This window comes from Leishmania infantum, chromosome 8 (genome assembly GCF_000002875.2).
Source record: "Leishmania infantum JPCM5 genome chromosome 8".
Classification (NCBI taxonomy): Eukaryota; Euglenozoa; class Kinetoplastea; order Trypanosomatida; family Trypanosomatidae; genus Leishmania; species Leishmania infantum.
This window is the reverse complement of record NC_009392.2, coordinates 375,359-397,370: the sequence shown is the minus strand read 5'-3', so window position 1 is coordinate 397,370 and position 22,012 is coordinate 375,359. Positions and strand designations below refer to the sequence as shown.

The window sequence follows — 22,012 nt, the reverse complement described above, 5'->3', positions numbered from 1 at the left end:
ATGTGCCACGCGGCAGCCCCACAAGCGAGATGAGTGTGCCTTTTGCTCTATGCGAGTCTTCGCCGATGTGTGCATGTGTGTGTGTGTGTGTGTGTGGAAGATGCCGGTGACGCGGACGGCCTTCTTTCTATGTCTTGTTCTAAATGATGCCCGACCCCCCCCCTCTCCCCTTCCCCCAATACGCGCGCGCACTGGACACGGGGACGTCGGAAGCGACAGACATCGATGCATGCTGGCGTGCACGCTCTCAGACACGTTCACGGCAGCGCGACTGCCACGGTGGTGGTGGTGGTGAGGACAGGCAGGAGCGGGCTACCGTGTGACCGTATGCCACTAGGGTTCTTCAACTTACAGGCTTCATCTCGGTGCCGATGGCCCTCAGCACTGCACCGCCATGCCGCTGTCTGTTTTGTCCTTGATGCCCACTTCACCGTGTGCCGTGGTCTCTCCATCTTTCTTTCTATTTTCAAGCATCAACCTCCACAGCGGTTCCTCACAGCCGACAGGGTGCACCTCCAACCTGTCATGTGCACTGGACTCCCGCTTCTCTCTATATTTAGCTAACATCTGAGAGCACCCACAACAGGAGTGGAGGCCGCGCGGTGGTTGGTGGGGCACCTTGACGAGTGCGGCAGCGGGTGTGCACCGGCACCCACATACAGATATTCACAGAGAGAATCAAAGCCCTCAAGGATGAGCGAGGCGCAGCAGGCGGCTGAGATTGCGCGATTGATGGCGTGCGAGGCGCGCAAGGCGAGCCCCTTCGAGTTTCTCCAGCTCGACATCGCCACATGCGAGCTGACCGATGTGAACCGGCAATATCGCAAGATTGCGCTGCTGCTGCATCCGGACAAGTGCCAGCTCGCGAACGCCGCGGATGCCTTTCACGCTGCGGAGAAGGTGCACAAGTCGCTCAGCCAGGAGTCCATATTTTACCACCTGAAGCGGGCGTATCGGAAGCAGCAGGATCGACTAGCAGAGGAGGGAACCTCCGGCACGGGGACAGGGAGTCGCACTATCCCGGCCGCTGGCGCCGCGGCGGGGCAGAAGCGCGCACGTGAGGCGGAGACCGCGCTGCCGCCCATCGCCTTCGGTTCCCTCACGCAGCTAGCCGCCAGCGGTCTGTCCAGTGACGCGCAGAAGGCGGCTGAGATTCGCCGGGTGCTGCAGTGCAAGGCTACCGACTACTTCATCATCCTCGACGTGGACCCCAGCAACTGTACCGTGGCCGACGTCGACCGGCGTTACCGCAAGATGGCTCAGGCGTTGCATCCCGACAAGTGCCAGCTGCCCCACGTGCAGGATGCCTTCACCGTCTTCGAGACGGCGCACAAGGAGCTGGCAGACGAGAAGAAACTCGTACGCTTCAAAGTCGCCTTCGAACAGCAGCGAAAGAAAGAGGCGGCGTTGAAGGCGGCGGCCGCGCAGCGCGGCGTGAGCGGCAGCGGTGGTGACGCCGATAGGTTCGGACCCGAGGAAAGCATGACAGCCGAGGAGCGCTTGCAAAAGCGGCGGATGGAGGCGCTGCGAGATCAGCAACTGGAGGCCGCGCGCCTGGGCGAGGAGGCGGCGCGGCGGCGTAAACTCAAGGAAGAAAAAGAGAAGGAAGAGACCGCGCTGGCGGCGGAGCTGGAGCGGCAGCGCAAGGAGTGGAACGACTTGCAGCTGTTTTAGACGCCGCCAGTGCCAACAAACCACACAGATATGCACACGCTGTGTGTGCGCGCAAGCGACCGAGGGGCAAAAGGGGGTGGGGGAGGCCAAACACCCGCATTGCTGCTCTTCTCTTGTCGTCCCTTTTTTTTGCGTGCGCTGCGGCACTCCGTGATGGCCGGCCGGGTACCCCCCTCCTCCGTGCGTGGTATCAACAGGGTACCGTGCACCTCACCCCCCACTCTCTCTGTGTGTTTAGGTGGTGGTGGTGGTATGGGGAGCCGCCAAGCAGCCCCGCATCCCCTGCCGAATGCCGAACCGCTTCTGGTGGTGACAGGGCCAAGCACCTACGACGTGGAGAGGTGAGCGCGGCTTACTGCCACTGATGTCGGCGGCGGGGTCCTGGGTGGCGCTGCCTCGGAGCGACCTGCGGCTGTGAGCAGGTCTTTATCACCCATATGGTGGGCAGGGCGTCCACGTGACCCGCGCGTATCCGACCGGGCCCTCACACGGCGCACTGGTGTGTGTGGGTGTGGGGGCCGAGCCCCCCGAGGGGCGGGAACGCACCAGGCGATGGGGCGTGTGGCCGGCCGGTGGGCAGAGCGGCGCCGGCCTCGTGCACCCTGGCGGAGAATGAACACGCCGAAAAGCAAGTGTTTGTGCGTCTGCTCTTGCTGGCGGTATCGTTCGCCGATCACATACCCAGATACGTGCACACGCATGCATGCTTTTAAGCACGCTTACTAGCACACAAGCAGACACCTGTTCCTCCCTCTCCCGGTCGTTGTTTAACCTTCTTCCGCACCTCTTTCGCGTTCTTACTGTTCTCGCGCACGTCCTTTTCACGTGCCGTCGCCCTGAACATTCATCTCCGACTTTCCATGCCGATCAGCTTTTCAGTGACTCTCGTTTTCGTTTGTTTTGGGGCTCTCGCACGCGCAGCTGTCTCGCTTTCCCTCTTTGAGTCTGTGGGTACTCTCTGCTCTCCCTGATCACTGATACGCACGCACACACACACACACACACACACACAGCCATACACTCACACAGACACGCCGAAAGAGGGCACTACCTCCTGTCTCCCTCTCCCCCGCCCTTCTTTCTCTCATTCAAGTTTTAGCCCATCAGCATGGAGCCGATACGGCCAGCGCAGCGGCTGGAGCGCCCCCCGCTGCCGCCCCTCTCGCCGCAGCGACACGACGATATCGATGACGAGGACGAGGAAGACGAGTCGGACGTGTCCACCGAGCTCGAGAGTGAAATGCTGAGCCAGCACTTCAAGAGCCTTCCCTGGCCCTTTCCCGCGGTGAACGTGCCGCTGGGCATCTCTCCGAGTGCTTCGATGCGACGTGGCGTATCGCCCTTGGCGAGTGATCAACAAACGTGCATGTCTGGCTCGTCCTTGACGGCGTGGTCTGGCGCGCAGGTCGTCTGCGGCGGTGGCGCCGGTACGGCCTGGGCGTCAGGGCTCGGGCTCAACAAGTTTGACAAACTCCGCGTGTCGCCCCGCAGCGGCGTCAGCGGGGCCTCGCCACGCGCCGGCTCCGGCGCAGCCAGCAAAGGGCTGGCCACCCCCACGGCTGTGGCACGCCCTGTGACAACTACCACGGCCGAAACTACCGCCCCCATTGCAACGGTAACATCTTCGAAGTGCGAGCTGACGTCTGAAAATTTGGACCGGCTGCGTGAGACTCGAGCCATGTCGGATGCGTTGCCGGTAGCGCACTGGAAAGCGAGTACACAGACGACAAGGGTGTCTCCACCGGCGGTCATCGCGGTCAGCCGAGCGCGTAGTGACTGCGCTGCTGGGGCGGGTGGCACACGAATGACGCGCGCGGCGGCACTGCTGAAGCAGCAGCCAGTGCTAGCACGGCAGCCGAGACAGCGCAGCGCCAATAATAGCGGTGCTCGTGCGTTAGCCGATGTACCAGCACGCGCATCATCGACGGCGACTGCAGCGAAGTGCGACAACGGTTTCAATACAAGCGGGGACGGGCCACGGGAGGGGCAGGGCGCCACTGTAGGGGCAACGCCCACAACGAGCTCGACCTCGCCTCTCGCTGTGGCACAGGGCTGCGAGCCCAGCCCCCTTGACGAACCCACCACATTGCGTGCAGAGGAAAAGGACGACAGCAACGGATGTCGCGGAACCGCGAGCGGCGCTGGAGCGGCCGTCACAACAGCCATTCAGCTTCCTTCCGCCGCCTCACCACTAGCGAGGGCGTCGTCCCCACGCATATCGCATTCTAGGAGGAAGAGAGATAATGTCCCCTCGCCGCTGAAGCGCCAGCGCCTCGCCTCTGCGAAGAATCGCTATCAGGGTCAGATCTTGCTGCTCGAAGACTGCACGGAGACCAGTGGTGACGCAACGAGCCCGTTCTCAGTACGAGAGCGGGCGCCGAGGTCTGCCACGCCGGCTGGTGCAATCAACGCTGGCCTTCACACTTGTGCCACTAGCAGCGTTGTGCCCGCGACTCGTGCGACTCTATCGACGCCATCGGACACTAAGAAGAGCGTGCCGGGAGCGATATCGCCGTTCATGACAAGCGGGCGCGGCGTCCAGGCTTCACGGCGCATCTCTGTCACGGCGCCGGCCGCTCACAGCGGGACGCTGTCGCCTCCAAGCATTCCTCCGTTCGAGAAGGAAGCCGGCCAAGAGAGCAGTGAGGCGGTGCGCGGGACGAACCAGCTGCCCTCGTTTGGCCTTTCCAAGGAGGAGAACGACCAGGCTGCCGCTGACATCGACGATTCGCGGGCTAGCTGTAGCACGCACACAATGCCGCCGGAGAATGCGCGGCAACACATCGTGCACCTACCGAGGTCGCCGCAGACCCGCCCGGCTGTTCCCACACCCGTCTCAGAGAAAGCGGGTCGTGACGAGCACGGAGCAGACCTCAGGAGTGTTGATCAGCGCGATGACGAGGCTGAAGAGCCTGAGGAAAGAGGTGAAGGTGCGCTGCCGACGCCGGTGCACACGCATCAGGCGACGTCGTTGTTGACCAGTACCAGCACTACCACCTTCTCGCGCCCGCCGCTTCTGTCGCTCACCGCCATTGGTGTTACATCCATCACGTCGGGGGTTCTTCGGTCTGTGACGCAGACATCTCCGAGGCTATCCGCCGTTCTCCAGAGAATCACCTTGCCACACCAGCCGCAGCAGCAGGTGCGCCCCGCCGTCATCATTTCTTCCGCCGGCATGACCGAGCTGCCCCCGTCTCGCACGCCGCTAACCGCCGTGACGACCGCCTCGCCCGGAAACACTGGCGACTCGCACATCAGCGTATCGCAGGCGTCTCGGCTGGATTCATCGCGGCGCAGCACCGTCAGGACAGGAACTATGAGGCACAGCACCTCCTGTGACACGCGTATGCCGTCCTCGGCCGATTGCCTGCCGAGCGTCGGCAGCACGCAGCCGCCGCTGTCGGTGCGCACCCCCGACGGTGATGGCGCACTGCGTTGGCGACTGACCACAAGCAGCCGCACATCCAGCGCCGGCGCCTCTGACCAACGCGCGCGCAGCGGTCGTGCTCAGAGCACCGACTCCATCTCCTGCGGCTCTACACCGTCTTTGCTACAGGAGGCATGCACGCCGGCGGCGGCGTTAGAGCACAGCAGTGCGACGGTGCCGTCGTCTCACAGCGGATCGAAGCCGCCAGCGACGTTCTTCAGCTTGGACGGGCAGACTGGCACAAGCCGGCTGAACGGCAACCATGTTAGCAGCAGCAATACGGCTGCCACGCCGACCAATCCCACCACGCTCGTTCCCGCGGTTCCCGCACCTGCGACGGCATCTTCGGTGCGCGCCCGTCGCAGCTACAACGCTGACAAGCAGCAGACTGAGGCAAGTGACCCGGCGGCAGTGGAACTCGCCACAACGTCACCCGCCACCATTGCTGCTGGCAGCGATGGGAGCGGCAGAGGATCTTCTGTGCAAGCCGCCACGCGTGTGCGCCGCACACCAGCTCCAGGACGGCAGTTGAGCGGGGGGGGTCGCATCAACCTCGCAGACCTGCGCGCCTCGCAACCGGTGCACCTTGGCAGTGCTCCATCCACTTCCTCAGCGGTGAGCAGTACGGTGGCACGTGCGCCGCGTGATCGACCTTGCACATTAACACCGCTGGACGGCCGTGTGGGTCACTCACCTTTGGAGGCCGCTGGCGGCGCTGGAAACGGCACCGCTGCGGCGATGCCGTCTATGAAGGCGGATGCTTCGGGGTCCCCCAACACAGTCGTTGTTGCACCTGGGCAATGAGAACGCGAAGACGGTGCTGGGCATGTGGCACGTGACCCAACTCGCGAGCTCCTGCGCTGGAATATCACAAGTCGACGGAAGTGATGCTGCCCAAGCCCAGGCGGAGACGGCGTTGGCAACGGCGCACCAGCGGCCGGTGCATGCGGGGTGCCCGGGTCATATGCGGCACCGCTTGCGCAGTCTACCGGCTGTGGCTTTGAGGAGTGCTGGCGGCGCTGCCGCGCCTCCCTCGAACGACCACTCGTCGCCCAAGAAGGGCTGCGTCCTTTTCGACCATGCGGCAGCGGGGCAACCACTGCAGCAGCAGCAACATCAGCCAGAGCCGCGCCCACGCGACCGCATCCGGTCGCGATGGTGTTCCGTCGACGGAGGAGCTGCATCGCACCCTTCACAGCCCGCCGGTTGCGTACAGCAGCAACCTCAAAGGCACCGTCTACACAGCGGCCGCTGCGAATAAGGCAGTCGGTGGCGGCAGGGCACCAGAGCACTTGTTGCCGCCGTCCTCCATGCGTGCCGTAGCTGATCCGGACAGCAACTTGGAAAAGGGAGTGGCGTGACCACCTGGCCGACTGCCGACGGTGGGACCAAGTCCCACCGGAGCAACAGTGAGTCCGGCGTTGTTGAGCTCACCCAACGATCCTGGTATGATCGGCAGCCGTTGCGATCAGTCGCATGTGTCTGCGGCGCGTCGGAGGACGGTGTCGGCGATCTGTGAGAGCTCTTCAGCTCGATCGCGTCGCAGCACCATCCAGCAACGGGAGTGGCAGGGCGGTATGGGACGACCGTCATCGCTGCCCATGCCACCGTGACCGTCTCTTCACGCGACCAGACGCGGCGGCACCGCGGGAGTATTTGGGCGATGACGGCGTTGAGGCAAGCCAAGAGCGCTCTTTGGCGCGCGTGCGCACGAACGACAGCGCCTGCTTCACTCGACGTGAAGCTGCCGGATGAGAGCGAGGAGGGAACGGCGCCGTAGCGCGTCCGCCCCTGCCCTTTCCCTGCCCTCCCTTGGAGTATACACGCTTGAGTTGTTCACTCCGATCTTTTCCGTCTTTTCTCTCAGGTGTCTGCCACGAGGCACGCGTGTGCGTCACTGTCATCTATACACACTGACACAGCAGCTTCATTTCTTTTCTCTCGCTCTCATCGCTTCCTTGTCTTCATCGTCTCCCTCATGTGCGTGTGCATGTTCCTGGGCTTTCCTTTATTCTTTCTCTCGCTCTCTCTTGCTTTCACAATGAGTCTGCACCTGTGTATACCTCCCTCCCTCCCTCCCTCTTTCCCTCTCTGTGTGCATGTACATGTGCGTCTTCGATGCTTCGGCTTCTGTTGTTGTTGTTTTACCTGCGCTCTCTCGACACACACATACACATGCATCTCTCTCTACATATTATGCATGTATATATATATATATATATTCTAGCTTATGTGTATCGTGCTAGATTTTATCTCGCTCATCCATCCATCCGTCCATCGCCTCTCCCTCCCTCCTTTCCTTCCCTCGTCATCTCGCATATCGGTGTATGCCACACTTTTTCTCTGTATCTCTCACCCTCTCTCTCTATCTCCGTGTGTGCTGTGGTTCTCTTTGTATCTCATCACCATTCGTTTGTTGTTGCCCGTCTTTTTTAAGCTCCGCTCTTCTCCCCGCCCCCTCACCCGACGTCTCTCACACGGAGAGCGGTGACAAGAAAGGCAAGAGCGCGCGTGCGCGCGGCCGTGGGTGCTGGGGAGATGGATGGCGGCAGATCTGCTTCGCACCCTTTCCGCGTCCTCTCTCTTCTCGCTTGCTCTATCCTTCTTTATTCGCCTTCTGAGACTTTCCTGCACCCACACCCACAACGAAACGCACACAGACTTACACATAGACATACACGCGCGCACAACAATGATGTGCGCCGCACACTTAGAGGGTTGTTGGTGAGCGCACGCGTGGGGAAGGGGGGCACCTCTGTCTTTCTTTCGATCGTCTACCGCGTCGGTATCCCCATTTTTCCGCCCCTCTCTGTATCTGGTGTGCGCTGGGCATGACTGTAAAAGTTCATTCGGTGACCATTGTGCTCTCTCTCTCTCTTTCCGTTGTGTTGATTCTTCTTCCCTTACACAGGCGATCGTGTTCGATGCCGCCCTCCTCCCTCCCTCCCTCCCCTTCCCGCGCGCATGACCACCATCATCGTTTATTCTCTCCAGCATCTTCCCATCTTCATTTCTCCGTTTTGCCTCCTGCGTGCTCGCTTGACTATTCCCATAGTTCTATATCGATATATATATATATATTTAGGTGTGTGTGTGTGTGTGTGCCCTTCGCCTCGTGTTGTCACGTGCTCATGAAGACGGATCCGAGTCATATATACGCGCAACTATCTATGTACATACATGTACGTGCATGCACATGATATATATATATATATATAGATGCGTTGAATTTTTGTTGTCTGTCTTCTCTCTCATCCACATCCTCCCTCCTCCCTCTCCACACCACCGTATCCGGTGCTCTCTCAATTTCTTTTCGCCTTCCCGTTGTTCTTTCCCTCCCTCCTTTGTCGTGATGGGATTGTCCCACCGTCTTGAAACACCGCACCGCCGCGGCCGCCCCCATGTTCCTCTCGTGTTTTATCGCCTTCTCTCTCCCCGCGCCTTGATCACTGACCCGCACCCGCTCGCTTGCATGGTGCGTCATCGCCGTCCCCCTCTTTCTCACCTCACTTCCCTGCTCCAGCTGGACCCGAATAACAATCTTCCTTCTCTTGCGAATGGGATGACGATGACGAGTATGCATCGCGCCGTGCTTCGTCGACGCTCCCTTCCCTCCCTCCCTCGCTGTGCCCCCTCTTGGCTAACAGGCGCGGTGCAGGACACGCCCATAGATGTTTGTGTCGACTTTTCTCTTTTCTCGAATATGTAGGTAGAGAAGAGCAGTGCACCATTCTGTGATACTTCGCTGAGAGCTACGCGGGCTTGGTTGTGTTGCCGGCGGTGCGTCTCATGCACGTCTGTGGAAGGTGAGAGGGGGGAGTGTGTAGATGGGCGGCGGGCAGGGAGTGCTTGCAGGCTCAGGGGAGGGGAGCTGTGCGCGCGGAGAGTGTTGGTGAGCGGTGGTGCTGCGATGGGGGGAGGAATGACGGCGTGGCGGTTGTCGTTGTGGGACACACACTCTGCTTCGCGTGCTTGTGCGTGCGTGTCTTCTAAAAAAAATGTTTTTTTTTTTTTTCTTGTGTGTGTGTCTTCCCTTGACCGTCTTCGTCCTTCATCACTCCGAAAGACAAGCGAAAAGTCGTTGTGTGTGTGTGTGGTCGCCATCCTGTACTCTTCTTTTTGTGTACGTGCGTTGGTGTGTGTTTGTGTAGGGTCGGCGATTCGCCGCCGCCGCCGCTGCTCTCTATCTCTGTGTGTGCCTGTTGTTTGTTCCTCCTCCCCCTTCCCCTTTTCATTGTGTGTTGTTACTCCAAGCGATGCTTTCATGTTTTTTTTTTCTCTGCGCCTTTTCAGGCCTATGTGCGTATGCGCATGTGTCTCTTGTGTGTGTCTTGTCTGCATTCTTATTCTTTTCCGTCGCCTTTTACATCTTTCTGTCCCTTACCCACCCCCCATCCCCACACACTCCCCTAACCAACCCCCCATGCTACTAATCTGCCGCCCAAAACCGAGGAGCTGGCGCTTACTCTCTATGTATGCTTGACCGTTTTCCGTTTCTGTGCATCCTTTCTTTCCTCGATCTCTTGTCGCTAGTGGACCTGTAACTGTTTTGATGGGGTGGATGATGTGTCTGGCGGCTCCTGTCGCGCTGCGTCTTCGGTATTTGCTTGCTTTAATGTTGGTTAACTTCGCCTGCCGCCGCCGCCGCCGCCCCCCTCCTCTCCGTCTCTTTCTGTCTCTGTGTTGCTCCCTCTCCTTCGCCTTGCTTCTGATTTTCCCTAATGGATCGCTTGTGGGCCTCGCGTGGCGTGCATGTGTGCGGGCACGGGTGGCGAGGTCCCTCGTCCGCTGGCGAGCCGTGTTGATGGGCAGGCATATGCAAGGGGAATAGGTTGAGAGGGAGCGAGGAGGAGGAGGAGGAGGAGGAGGGGGGGGTAATAGGCGGAGAGGTGGGCGCACACGCACCCACGAACCCAAGTCACCCTAATCCTTTGGTGGACGCTATCCTTGCTGCATTGTTCTTCCTCTTGTACATCAGAGCCGTTACCTCGCCACAGACACAGAGGCGCGCGTTACCACGAAAACAGTTTCGGCAACAACAACAAAGCCAAAGGGCGAAGGGAAGCACCGCCGTCACACACACACACACGTACACGTACACACACGTACACACGCGGACACCGATGGCTTGGGTGGGGGTGGGACAGACATCCGGAGCCGAGGCAACACAAATTCTGCACCAGAGGGATGGGGCGTGTGGCACGCCGGTGGGCAGAGTGGCGTCGGACTCATGCTCTCCATAGCGGAGGGTGAACGCGCTAAAAGTAAAAGTTTTCCCCGCTGTGCACGCAACGGCAGAGGAGAACCCCGTGCGTGCACGCCACTCACAGAAAGGTGATGCAGCTTCACCGATCAGGCGCAGGGATGCCGTAACCTGTTGAGCTTTCCCTCTGCCGACATAACATCTTCATCTCCTCCTCCCTCTCTCCGCTTCCTTGCTCCTTGTCTCAAGCATGCGCACACATCCGCAGAGTTTCCCCCCTGTCCGCCACCTTCGAATCCTACATGCACTCACCTGCGCGCTTACTTGCGCACACGCCTATTTCTACTAGTATCACTATCACCTCTGCGGCCGGCTCTGTCGCTGACGCTCCCCCCTCCCCTTTCTCTGTCTTCAGCGCAGGCGTTTGCGTGTCTCTCTCTCTGTGTGTATGATGAGAAAGCGGCCTCAAAAGGGCATTGGCATCATCGTCTTCGCCATCACTTGCGCGTCTCTTCAGAACCGCCACCACCGTCCCTTCCCAGTGCACGCGCACATCTGCACGTACCTTGCCAAGGTTTTCAATTTGCTGTAATTTCTTCGTGTTGTTGCTCGCCTACTTCTCTTACACACACTTCTGCCTCTCCCCTCCCCCTTCTCCCTGGCCACTGACCCACCGCCCCCCTCCTCATCACTCGCACAGCTCCGTCTCTCTGTGTGTGTGTGTGCTACGTGTGGATGTGTCGTCTCTGACGAGCCTCCTTCTCCCCTCTCCTCTGCTCTGCTCTGCCTCCTTCCCTTTTTCTTTCACGCTTCTGCTCACTGGTCTCCCCAGAGCGTGTTGTTCTCAAGGTGTAGAGGCACACGCACGGACGCAAGGGGAGGGGCTGAGCGGACCGCGCCACTCTCCCTCCCCTCCCCTCCGCCAGAGGTGTGCCATCACAAGCGTGTGTGCGAGGGAGCGACGTATACAAGGATATACATAGCGAGAGACACACACGCGGTACCGACCGACGCAGCAACATAGAGCACATCATAGAGAAGGAGGCAAGCAGCGATTAGAGGAAGGGAGGCGACAGGAGCGCTCAGCCTCCGCCGACTGCCCATCACGCACACACGCTCATTACACAAACCTCCGTAATGCGACGCTGTGGTCGTGCGCCAATGCGGCAGGTCTCCTCCTGCGGCTTGCTCCTGTCGAGCTGGGCGATCATCACCCCCGCGCCCACGTACTCGCGGCGGCAGGTGGCGACGACAGCAAGTGCGGCGGTGGGTAGTGGCGTGGCTAGCAGCACCGCGAACGCACCGTCCTCGCCGAACCCGTCCGCGGCAGCGACAAGCACTGCAGCCGCCGCTGCGGACACTGCGGCAGCGACATATGCACCATATTCTTCTTCCACCGGTGCGCCGGCGTCATTAGTTGCGTCACCCAGCGCTCCGTCCTATACAGCCGCGTCGAGCGCGTCGCTGGCGGAGATGACTAATCGGCTGCGAGAAGCGCTGCGGGCACTATCTGAGGTAGAGAAAGCAAAGGCAGAGCTCGCCAAGAAATCTGCGGCCGCCACCGCCACGTCGGGCCAGAACTTGTCTACAAGTGTTGGAGAGGGCCGTGTGGCGCCTAGAACAGCACCGAAGGCGGATCACCCTAGCGCTGCTGGTCCCCCGACAGCGTTTTCGGCAACGTCTCGACTAGAAGAGCCGACGCCAAGCGATGGTGGCAGCTCCGGCAGTAGCAGATCAGGCAACGACGCCAGTGCTGCTGGGACCGTGAATGCTACCTCGACGCAGAGCGCTAGCACAACGACGTCGTCATCGTGGATTCGAAACAAGAAGCCCAAGTTCTGGGCTCTCGTCAATGAGGCCGGTACCGACGACGTGGAGGCCGACGGCAGCGGCGAACGACTCGCAACGGCCGCCACAGCCTCCACGGCCGCTGACAGTGCAGCGGCGGCATCACCGAGCACCGAGACTTCTCCTTCGACCAGCACGGCGGTCAGCGCGCCGTTTACAGCAATGCGACCCACGCTTGCCGGTGAAGCTTCACCCTCGGCGAAGGAGCCTTCACAGGTACGTGCGGCAGCGGAACCGATGAAGGCTGCCTCGTATGTCGCGACCGGCTCTTCTCCGCCCTCGAGCGCGGCTGCTAGTGCTGTCTCCACCGCCGCTGTCGGTGCTCGAAGGGACGCAGACTCGTCGAGCTCACCAAAAGCAACCGACCGCGCTGTCACGGCGCACAGCGTCCGCATCTCGACATCGGTGTCGCCGTTCCGCAACCGCTACAAGCGCGACGTGGCGCATGTGCTGTCGGAGCTGCTGAACAGCGACCCCTCGCTGGGACCGCAGCTGCTGGGCCAGCTGTCCGCCGAGAGCCGACGCCTGCTACTCATCATGGGGGCGGCCAGTGAGTACTTTGGTGTGGATTACGAGGAGGTGGCGGAGCAGGTGAAGGTGGCGGACACGGACAGAGACAACTCTATTTCCTCCAAGGAGTACGACGCCTGGGTGCGGCGCATGGCCGACTCGACGCCGGCGAAGCGTCGCCACGCAAAGGAGGGCCAGGCAAGCGCGGACACCTTGGACCCGGTGCTGCCGTTGGCCTCCGCCCCTGCTCAGGGCGCCGCTGCGGTCGTCACAGCCGTACCGCCGTCGATGCCCTCGACAGCGTCACAGAGCAGCAGCCGCGGCCCAGGTGGGACAAGCTCCTCTGCTAAAGCTGCACCTGCCGCTTCCAAGAGCGCACACCCCCCTGCCGCTGCGTCTGCCACGCTATCCCGTCAAAGAACGGACATGGCGGTTGGCACAGCAAAGGCCGCTAGCACTTGTATCATCGGCGCGATGCAGAAGAGTCCTCCATCAGCGGCGGCGGCGGCGGCGCCAGAGAGTCGCGATGCCGGTGACGGTGCCGCCGTAGCTGGTGGCCCTGCTGCATCTGTGGCAATGTCATCGCCTACGCGTGCCTCTCTCGAGAGCAGCGCTGCCAACAGAAGTCGTGGCTGTGTCAGCGACGCCGCCGGCGGTGGTGCGGGTGCCTCCCCCTTTCTGCCGGTCACCTCAGCTGCCACGGTCACCAGCGCAGCGAGCGCTTCCATCAAGCAGGACCCGGGCTACATTCCGTGGCCGACGTACCTGAGGATTGTCGCGGCCGCCGCGCCGCCGTTCCTGGCCTTTGGGATGCTGGATAATTCCACCCTTGTCCTCGCCGGTGGTGCAATCGACAACGCCCTATCCGGCAGCCTAGGCCTCTCGCAGATGGCCGCCGCCAGTCTCGGCGGCGTTGTCAGCGGCGTGGCGGGAATTCAAGTGCACGGCCTAGCCGAGCGTTATACGCGGGCAGCACCGCCACGTCTGACGATGGAGCAGCAGCGCAGCGATGCCTACTCGCGTGCCACGCAGGCGGGGAACACGCTGGGGATGGTGTTTGGGCTCATCCTTGGCATGATCCCGCTGCTGTTCATGAGCGGGTCGACACAGCTGGCAGAGCAGGAGGAGCGCGACCGTCACCACTTCCAGCGAGAGGCTGCGCGCAGTCACCAGCGTCACTGCAAGACGATGGAGAAGGAAGAGGCAACACTGCGGCAGCGGCTATGGGAGGAGGAGGGGGCAGCGCGGGAGGCGCTCCTGCGAGGCAACGACAAGATGTAGCCTCTTCGCCCTGTTCAAGGATTCAGCAGGCAGACACCTCTTTCTCTGTGTGGGGAGTGACGGTAACAACATCGCCAGAGGCGAGACGAGGAAAGGAGCAGGAGCATGAATCGTGCACCCCTCTCTCCTCGCGACATACCGTTTCTGCCTTTTCCGCTCCACTTCGCATCTTCACCTCTCCATCAGTGGTGTGCGCATCTGCCCACCCGCTTATCTACCCACACACCCACACCCCCAGACAGGCTCCAACGAGATTCGTGTGAAAAGGATAGCGGATGTGTGATAACGAATAACGCGTATACGGGTGTGGACGGTGTCCGTGTAGCGAACGAAGCGGCAACGAGGAAAGGCGTAATTTCTAGCGAGGGGGTGGAGGCCCATGTTAAAGTTGTGCAACGACCGTCCGCATCTCAGGCATGTCGGACCTGTGGGGGCCCTTTCACTGCGTGCCTGCCAGGCCTTAGCACGCTCACACACATACGCTTTCCCCCATCCCTTGCCCTTTTCTATTCCACAGTCTTTTTTCGTTCGCTTCGTCGATGACTTTCTGATCCACAGCGCCGATCACCTCCTCCTTTCCTCCTCCTCCTCCTGTGTGCGTGTGTGCGTGTGTGCGTGTCCCCGTAAAGGCGCCTCCCCTGGGCGCAAGTCAAGCCGCTTCTTTTCCTTTTCTATGCTATCGTCGTGTCCGCTGTCGGCGAAGAGGCCTCTCTTTGTGCTTTTGGTGTGTCTGCGTTGCTGGGGCGTTATACAGAGTGGGCTGCAACGCGCGTAAGTACGTGTCTGTGCTCGCGTGCCGACAAGGAGGACGAGGACGAGGAGGAGGAGGAGGAGGAGGAGGAGAAGGGGCGATGCGAGGATATGCCGATGCGAAGTTGGCGTATGCGCCGTGCGCGCACCTCCATGACAGCAACACCCAACGTAAGAGAGAGAATGTGTGTGTGTGTGTGTGGAAGCGAGCCGTAGGCATTAAGCGATCAACTAGGGCATACGCACAGCACACATCCTCACACGCTCAGACATGCATGCCAGACCCCCTTCCGTCACGGTGGACGCAGCGACAGTGCGGTAGTGCTCCCCGACGGCGGCTGCCGTGTCACTCCGCCACACGGTGCATGGACGGCGTGAGCGCAGCACCACAGCAGCCCCCTTTGCGACCACCCCTGTTGCAGCCACGAGCAGGCCGATAATGGAGGCGGTGATGATGGGAGAGCGCAGGGATGGTAATGGTGGCGGTGCATCTCTTTCTCTCTATGCTTTTTTTCCGTCTCCACCATTCGACGTTTCGCCTCCTCGCCCTTCCGTCCGTCCCTCTGCAACGCCGGCCACTCCACCTCCCTTTCTCGACGGCCGTCTCCACGCGCTGTGGTTCACTGGACGCGTTTACCTTCTCTTCCTCCTCATCTTCTCCCAACCCTCCGGGGGGGGTCGTTACATTGTACGAACTGGTGCACACACGCACGCACACACTCCTTGCCCCAACACGCGAATGCCGTTGTCGCACCCCCACAACCCCTCCCACTCCACCCTTGATGGCGCAGTAGGTGGTCACTGTTGCCTTTCACTGATACCCCATCCATTGCAGCTACACACGCGAAGCGCCTCTCTCTCTGTGTAGAGAAGACCCAGGCGAAGGTGTCAATACCCGAAGACGCCTGGCGTGCACTCCTTTATATCATCTGTCGCCTCGCTCGTCAACATACATCTCCACAGACCCCCTCCCTCCCTCCCTCCCTCCCCCCTCAAACACACACACACACACACACACACATCAGCCATGGATAGCGCCTACTTAAAAAATCATGTGGGTATGCTCCTGGCGAAGGGTGTCGCAGAGACGGTCACAGCGCAGCCCAGCAACCCGCAGGAGTACCTCGCCCTCTTCCTCCTCCATCAGCTCCAGGAGGAGGAGCGCAAGGTGGACGCCGCAACGCGGCGTCGTAAGGTGGATGACCTGCGGCAGGAATGGTGCCAGCAGCGTGCGTTGCACGAGAAGGCAGCTGTTGACGTGATCCAGCGCTGCTTTCACCGCTTCCAGGATCGCCTTCGCAAGAAGCGAGCCGCCGAGGAGGAACTGCGGGAGGTTTACGAAGCGGCCGAAGCCGAGGCGGAGGAGCTGCTGGACGAGGAGGAGGCGATCAAGGCGGAGAAAGGCGGCGAGGACGCTGGCGAGGACGGTGCAGGCGCGACGTCGGAGAGGGACTCGGCTTCTCGCGCCGCCGCAGCGCAGGAGAAGGAGGCCGTGATGGCCGAGGCCCGCAGAGAGTTCTTCAAGGCACAGCGATTCCTGCTGACTCTCCCCAAGAGCGCGGTGGGCCAGCTGAAGCACGAGCTGGAGGAGGAGGCAGAGCGGGTGCGCATTGCGCAGGATGCCACACTCGGTGCTTACCACCGTGCTGCTGCACAGGAGGCCGCGCTCGTGGAGGCGACCACCGCACCTTCGATGGCAAGTGCCGCTCCCGCGCTCTCCCCTGCCGCGGCGGAACTGGCGGAGCGCCTCACGGAGCATCGCGACCACCGCTGCATCTGCGTCCCGTACGTCAAATACCTTGTCTTTCGCTGCTTGTGCTACCTCCTGCTCAATGCCACGCCCAAGGCGACGAGCTCGGCCGAAAAGGTGGCCGCGCTGCTGAAGCCGTCGGTGCTGGTACAGCATCTGCGTGCCTTCAATCCGGTAGCCTCATACGACCGCGGGGTGGCGCTCAAGCTGGAGCGAATTGTGCCAGAGCTAGCCGATTCGACCGGCGGTGATGAGGGCAACGACGAGGGTGATGGCGTGGGGCGCCCCAAGCAGAATGGCACGTCGGCAGAGGAGGAGGGCGCCAGCGTCCCGTTCATGCAGCCGACGACGCGCCAGGTGCGCCGCGCCGCGCGTGTTCTGCGGACCTGCTGGCTGGATGGGGAGTACCATTGCGAGGTCGACCCGGAGGAGTTCTACACGGAGGAGATGATCGAAGAGGATGCCGCCAGGGCGGAGGCCGACAGAGAAGAAGGTGAACCGAGGCAGAAGCTCATCCCGACTCTGGCGGACGAGGTGGAGGCAGCGGCCAAGGTGCGCGAGCGGGTGGAGGAGCTGCGCAACGTTGTCGAGACGCAGGTGAAGCAGCGCGGAGGTACGGTGATGTACGCCCTGCTGCGCTTTGTGTCCGCCGCCGTGGCGTACCGCCAGGCTCGCGATGCCGTCGTGCAGCAGCGACAAGAGATGGGGCTGCCGGTGGATACCTTCGATGAGTTGCCCGAGGACGAGGCCGAGGACCCTATGAACGACGAGGCGCTGATAGACGAGGAGACCGGCGAGCTGGACGCGGCGGGGGTGCAGGTGCTGCAGGAGCGCATCGGCGTAGACACGGAGGAGGCGCTAGCGAAGATATGGGAGGCTCGCGACAGACGTCAGCGCGAGGCGTACTCGATGAAGGCGATCAGTCTACAGCGTCAGCTCGAAGCTAGTGGAGAGGAGGAAGAGGACGAAGACTAGAACGCTCGGGTACGCCCCGGTTGAGCACCGCCGCAAGCTGCCGGCGGGGGGTGGGGAGGTGACACCTCCTCAACACGCACCCACTCACAAACGAGGCCGCACACACACACACACACACACACACACAGAGAATACGCGCGCGCAGGCGCGTTTTCAGGCCCCGTGCCCTCCCCACTCTTTGTTGTTGAGCCACGTGTGTTCCTCCGCGAACTTTTCACTCTGCACAATTGCGTGTGCCCCGCTCTGCCTCTCTCTCACTCTGACTTTGCGTATTCGTGCACGTCCATGCATGGCACGCGCATGCGTGACTGACGCCTTTGTGCCCGTGCAGACGTCTTCCCCTTCGCCTTCTTGGCCGGTTGCCTTTGCGATGTACGTAAATGCGCTTCGAGTGCCCCGCCCGCCCCGCCTCTTGCGTGGTTTCGTATGTATTTTGATGTATAGTTGCATGCCAGAAGCGCTGCGGATCCCCCACACACTTTTTTCTCTTGTGGTGTTCGTCCGCTCTCTCCTCGGCAGATATGTGCGCGAGGCGTCCCGATCCGCGGCTGCTCCTGGTACTGTCGTGTTCCTTGTGGGGCGTGGGACGCACCACTCTTATTTTGCTGCGCGTTGGGCGGGTCTCCCTCTCTCTGTGCCCGACTGCCCGTGCTTGCATGTGCCTCTCAGTCTGGCTGCACTCGCTGTGTGTGTGTGTGTGTGCGTGCGCGCGCGTTTCCCCCTCCTCCGCGCGCGCCATCTCTTCGTCTCTCTCTCTCTCTGTCGATGATGCTCTCTGTACAGGTGCGAAGCAGACATATCGGAACGAAGCACCACTCTGCTAGTGTGCAGGGGGTGATCGCGTTAAACGTATGCGTGCGTGCGGATCGATGATGAGAAAGCGACCGAGCTCTTTCTTCGATCTGTCTCCACACACACACACACACACGCGCACGCACGCACGTACACTGACAGACTGCCCCCTCCCTCCCTCGCTGATCTCGGCAATGTGTGCGGCTCATTGCCTAGACGATGTGACCGGACGTAGGAGACACTCACCCCGCAGCACGCATCCTGTGCTATGGGTGTGCCTCTTTCTCTCTACTGATAATTCATGCGTGTTGTCGCCTCTTGCGCATCGCGTGCGATCGAATAAGAGAGGACTTTTAAGCACGCCGACGCGCACGACGGGTTGTGTGCGCTTCATGCTTCTCTCGTCTTCAACGCTTCCTGGGAAACTGTTTCCGACCGCCTCTTCCTCCGCGACTGGCTCGTCTTCCTCTTCTCCCTTTTCCTCTTCGCTTGGCTGCTCCTGCCACGGCTACAGGGCGCGGCTGTGCATGTCGCTCCCTTTCGCTCCTTCCCTCCCTCGTGCTCTTTGTGCTGTAGTTCGCACGCACGCGCCCCCTCCACCCGCCACCTCGGTACACACGAGATCGAAAGGAGGTGATCGTCGCGTGCGCAAGTCCACGTGGGAGTTCGATGAACGGGGCCTCTCTGCGTGGCAGCCATGCTCAGCTTCACCTTTGCCCTTTGCCTCTCGGCGAAACAGCTCTCGCATGGCCCGCTTGCCACGCACACACGCAAGCAGAGCTTCCGGCAGTCGAGGAAGGCGCTGCAGATGAGTCGACTGCGCTCGCAGACGCAGCGGGCAAACTTCAACCTTCAACAGGAGCTAAATCAGGATTTTGGCGCGCGTCAGCACGCCTTTGCGCAAGGACGGCTCTCGATGCAGCGTGCCGCCGAGGATCTCATGTACGACCGTGCTTACCGTGCCCAGCGGCACGGCGGCAGGGCAGGACAGGTCTACCGCACCACCAAAGACCGCGCTGCGGAGATGGCAACGGCGCGACAGCTGCTGCAGATGCAGGAGAGCACGCGGAGGCTCATGAAGAAGGGTCGCACGCAGCGTACCGAATCTTTCCGCGCTCAGAAGCAATGGAATCGCTGAAGGAAAATCAGCTGTGCGGCAGCGCAAGCCTCGTTTTCTGCTGCTGTTCGCTCTGCCGTGCTCGACACACGCACTCTAGAGAGAAAGAAAGGGGAGAGGTGCCTCTCAGCGCAAGTGGGGGAGGGACTGCACCCTTCTCCCCTTTCCCACGTGTATAAGCCGTTCAGACGTCAACCCGCGTGTGCCTCTCTGGAATGGGGGAGGGTGATGCTGCCGCCAGCGGATGAACGTAACGAGCCAGAGCAATGCAGCACAGAGGCGAAAGATGAAGCTCATGGGGCTATTTTTTTTTTCGCGATGTGTCCCTGCGCGCAGTAACATGGGTGCTGAGAGCGAGGTGCGCGGACGCATGCGTGTGCGGGCTTGGGTGTGCCTATCCCCGGCACAGAAACGGAACGTCTACTGTGTAGTAGGCAGATCGGCACTGGGCAGCGAGAGGACATAGACCGTACGTGTTCCTCTGCCTTCTCGCACCCTCCTCCTCTCTCTGCGGCACCTCGTGCTCACGCCGTCGTGTACGCAAGGGTGATGGGCATGGTGGTGTCGTCAGGTGACTCCTTTATTGATCCCTGCTCCTTCTCTCTCTTGCTTTCTGTCCCTCCGTGTGCGTGCCGCGTCATGCACGGTGGCAGCTGAACAGCTCTCCCATTGTCGCAACGCAGCCGCGTCCTCCACCTGACCTTTGTTTCTTTCCTCTTGATCGAAGCTGTCCATGCCCGCGCCGCCACATCGCCCGGCAGCGGGCTTGGGACGGTGGATCACGGTAGCGGCAGGGAGGCCTCTGTCGCCCGCCGTCGCCATGCCCCAGCGCATAGCTTTCGTGCCACCGCTGGCGGCTTCGCTGAGCGTGAACAAGCGATTCGTGTCGACGATGAGCGACAGGGCTGATGCACGCGGGACCTGCAACAGCGGCAAGTTCGACTTCTTCGGCGCCTATCGCGCGTTCCGGCGGGAGCGCAGTGCCAACCGTAGCAGGCAGTACACGACGTTGTCCATGTATCTGGATATGCTACCGCCCGGCTTTCGCGAGCTGCTCCTGTGGTCCCCGCTACTTGCGCTGCTGCACTTCATGTGTCGACAGGCCCGGGTCTACTACCTCGACGAGGAGGAGCCGTGGTATTACGTAGCACTTCCGCGACGGTGGCGTTGTCGGGTCGACGGGGAGGGCAGCAGCGCGACGGCGCATGTGTCGTCGCTGCTAAAGCGCGCGCCGCCCTCCTCGATGCCGACGACGTCTGTTGTGGTTGAGGCGCATAACCCCTCCGCGCCGCACTCTTTGCCGAACACAGGCCGAGGGGCTAATAGCCAGGGGGGCGGATCGACGACGACCATCGTCACTACAACGTGTGCGTTTCGCGCTGCTAGTGTGCAGGACGACGCCGCCGCCGTGGCGGGCGCCCCACTCGCCGGCTCGCCCCCGGTCGCTTCCTTCCACGAAGTTCGCGCCCGTCGTGTTCACGCGGATCAGGGTGCACCGCCTGTAACGACCGCGTCAACTCCACCGCTGGAGGAGACGTACCGCTACGGTGTGTGGGGTGCTCCGCTGGTCGTGATTCGTAACCCGGCTACACAGCGTGTGATTGGGTACACGACGGCAGGGTAGGCCCCACTGCGCTTCCGTCCGCCCTCCATTGTCTTCCCTCCTTTCTCTTCACGCCTGACACGCCGCACGAGTGCGTGACGCTCACGTGCGTCGTTGTAGAAAGCGGAGGCCACGTGACGGGGCGTCTTCCCCTCCCTCACCATCTACATCGGTGTGGGATGGCGCGCCTGCGCGTCAGGCACGTGCACAGATGAGCGCATGCAATCGTGTGATGGGCCTTCGCCGTGCTTCGTCGAGTATCAAAGAACAGAGCGAGATAAAGCCGAGTATGCGTGTGCCTGCGTGCGTCTCTCCCCCTTGCCGCTGTTGCTCGAGCGTTTTCGTTTCGCTCGCGAAACGCTGCTCCTGCCCCGACTTCGGCTGGCAACGCATCCACGCGTACCTGCACGCAACAGCGGGGTTGATGACCGACCCATCTACGAGAGAGCGGTGGGAGGGGTTGATGGATGGATAGCTTGGGGCACGGGGGGGGGGAAGGAGGAGGAGGAGGAGGTCGAAATACTATTAGTAGTGTAACGTCTCAGGCTTCGCACAACCTCTTTGGGTGCATGTGCGGACTGCCCCCTTCCCCACACTCCCCTTCTCCAGTTATCTCTCTTTTGGTTCCTCGCTTTCCTGCGGAGGCAGCCGTGCTGCATCCCTCATGCGTCTCTCGTATCCGTCCTGCATGCCATCTGTCTATCTTTTTGTTTTCATATCGTGTCACACTCCCCTCTTGTTGCTACGCGCCTCACCACGCCACACACCGCCGCGCACTCACACGCGCACACGCGTATGCCCCGGATGCGAGGCGGACTCGCGATCATCGCTGCGTGCTTTCTCTATTTTTCTTGCTCGTGGACGCTCGTCCAGCTCCGTTTACCGGGCTCTGTTCGCACGTGGCACTCTCGGTGCCTCTGCCTGTCTTGGGGTGAGCGCGTGCATCATGAACGCGGTGGATGAGCTGAACCTGCTGCTGGGCATTGGCCCGTCACGACCCCAGCTGCCCCTCACACTTCGCAAATCCGGTTACGTACCGGTGCGCTCCCTGGGCAAAGGAAGCTTCGGCCAAGCCCTTCTTG

General features: G+C 61.3%; 6 protein-coding genes across 6 annotated transcripts; all 6 read left to right on the top strand.

Annotated features, from left to right (window-relative positions):
* Positions 1-693: 693 nt before the first annotated feature.
* On the top strand, positions 694-1,674 carry LINJ_08_0930 (conserved hypothetical protein; the record flags this gene model as incomplete). The annotated part of the gene is made up of 1 exon (XM_001463393.1): positions 694-1,674. One exon carries the CDS (start codon positions 694-696, stop codon positions 1,672-1,674), a length of 981 nt encoding a protein of 326 aa, XP_001463430.1.
* A 1,108-nt stretch (positions 1,675-2,782) lies between these two features.
* On the top strand, positions 2,783-5,905 carry LINJ_08_0920 (hypothetical protein, unknown function; the record flags this gene model as incomplete). The annotated part of the gene is made up of 1 exon (XM_001463392.1): positions 2,783-5,905. The coding sequence occupies one exon, from the start codon at positions 2,783-2,785 to the stop codon at positions 5,903-5,905; it is 3,123 nt and encodes a 1,040-aa protein (XP_001463429.1).
* A 5,536-nt stretch (positions 5,906-11,441) lies between these two features.
* LINJ_08_0910 (conserved hypothetical protein) lies at positions 11,442-13,943 on the top strand (the record flags this gene model as incomplete). The annotated part of the gene is made up of 1 exon (XM_001463391.1): positions 11,442-13,943. The coding sequence occupies one exon, from the start codon at positions 11,442-11,444 to the stop codon at positions 13,941-13,943; it is 2,502 nt and encodes an 833-aa protein (XP_001463428.1).
* Positions 13,944-15,720: 1,777 nt separating this feature from the next.
* Positions 15,721-17,418, top strand: LINJ_08_0900 (conserved hypothetical protein; the record flags this gene model as incomplete). The annotated part of the gene is made up of 1 exon (XM_001463390.1): positions 15,721-17,418. One exon carries the CDS (start codon positions 15,721-15,723, stop codon positions 17,416-17,418), a length of 1,698 nt encoding a protein of 565 aa, XP_001463427.1.
* A 1,489-nt stretch (positions 17,419-18,907) lies between these two features.
* LINJ_08_0890 (conserved hypothetical protein) lies at positions 18,908-19,348 on the top strand (the record flags this gene model as incomplete). The annotated part of the gene is made up of 1 exon (XM_001463389.1): positions 18,908-19,348. One exon carries the CDS (start codon positions 18,908-18,910, stop codon positions 19,346-19,348), a length of 441 nt encoding a protein of 146 aa, XP_001463426.1.
* A 799-nt stretch (positions 19,349-20,147) lies between these two features.
* On the top strand, positions 20,148-20,951 carry LINJ_08_0880 (conserved hypothetical protein; the record flags this gene model as incomplete). The annotated part of the gene is made up of 1 exon (XM_001463388.1): positions 20,148-20,951. One exon carries the CDS (start codon positions 20,148-20,150, stop codon positions 20,949-20,951), a length of 804 nt encoding a protein of 267 aa, XP_001463425.1.
* Between the last annotated feature and the right edge of the window lie 1,061 nt (positions 20,952-22,012).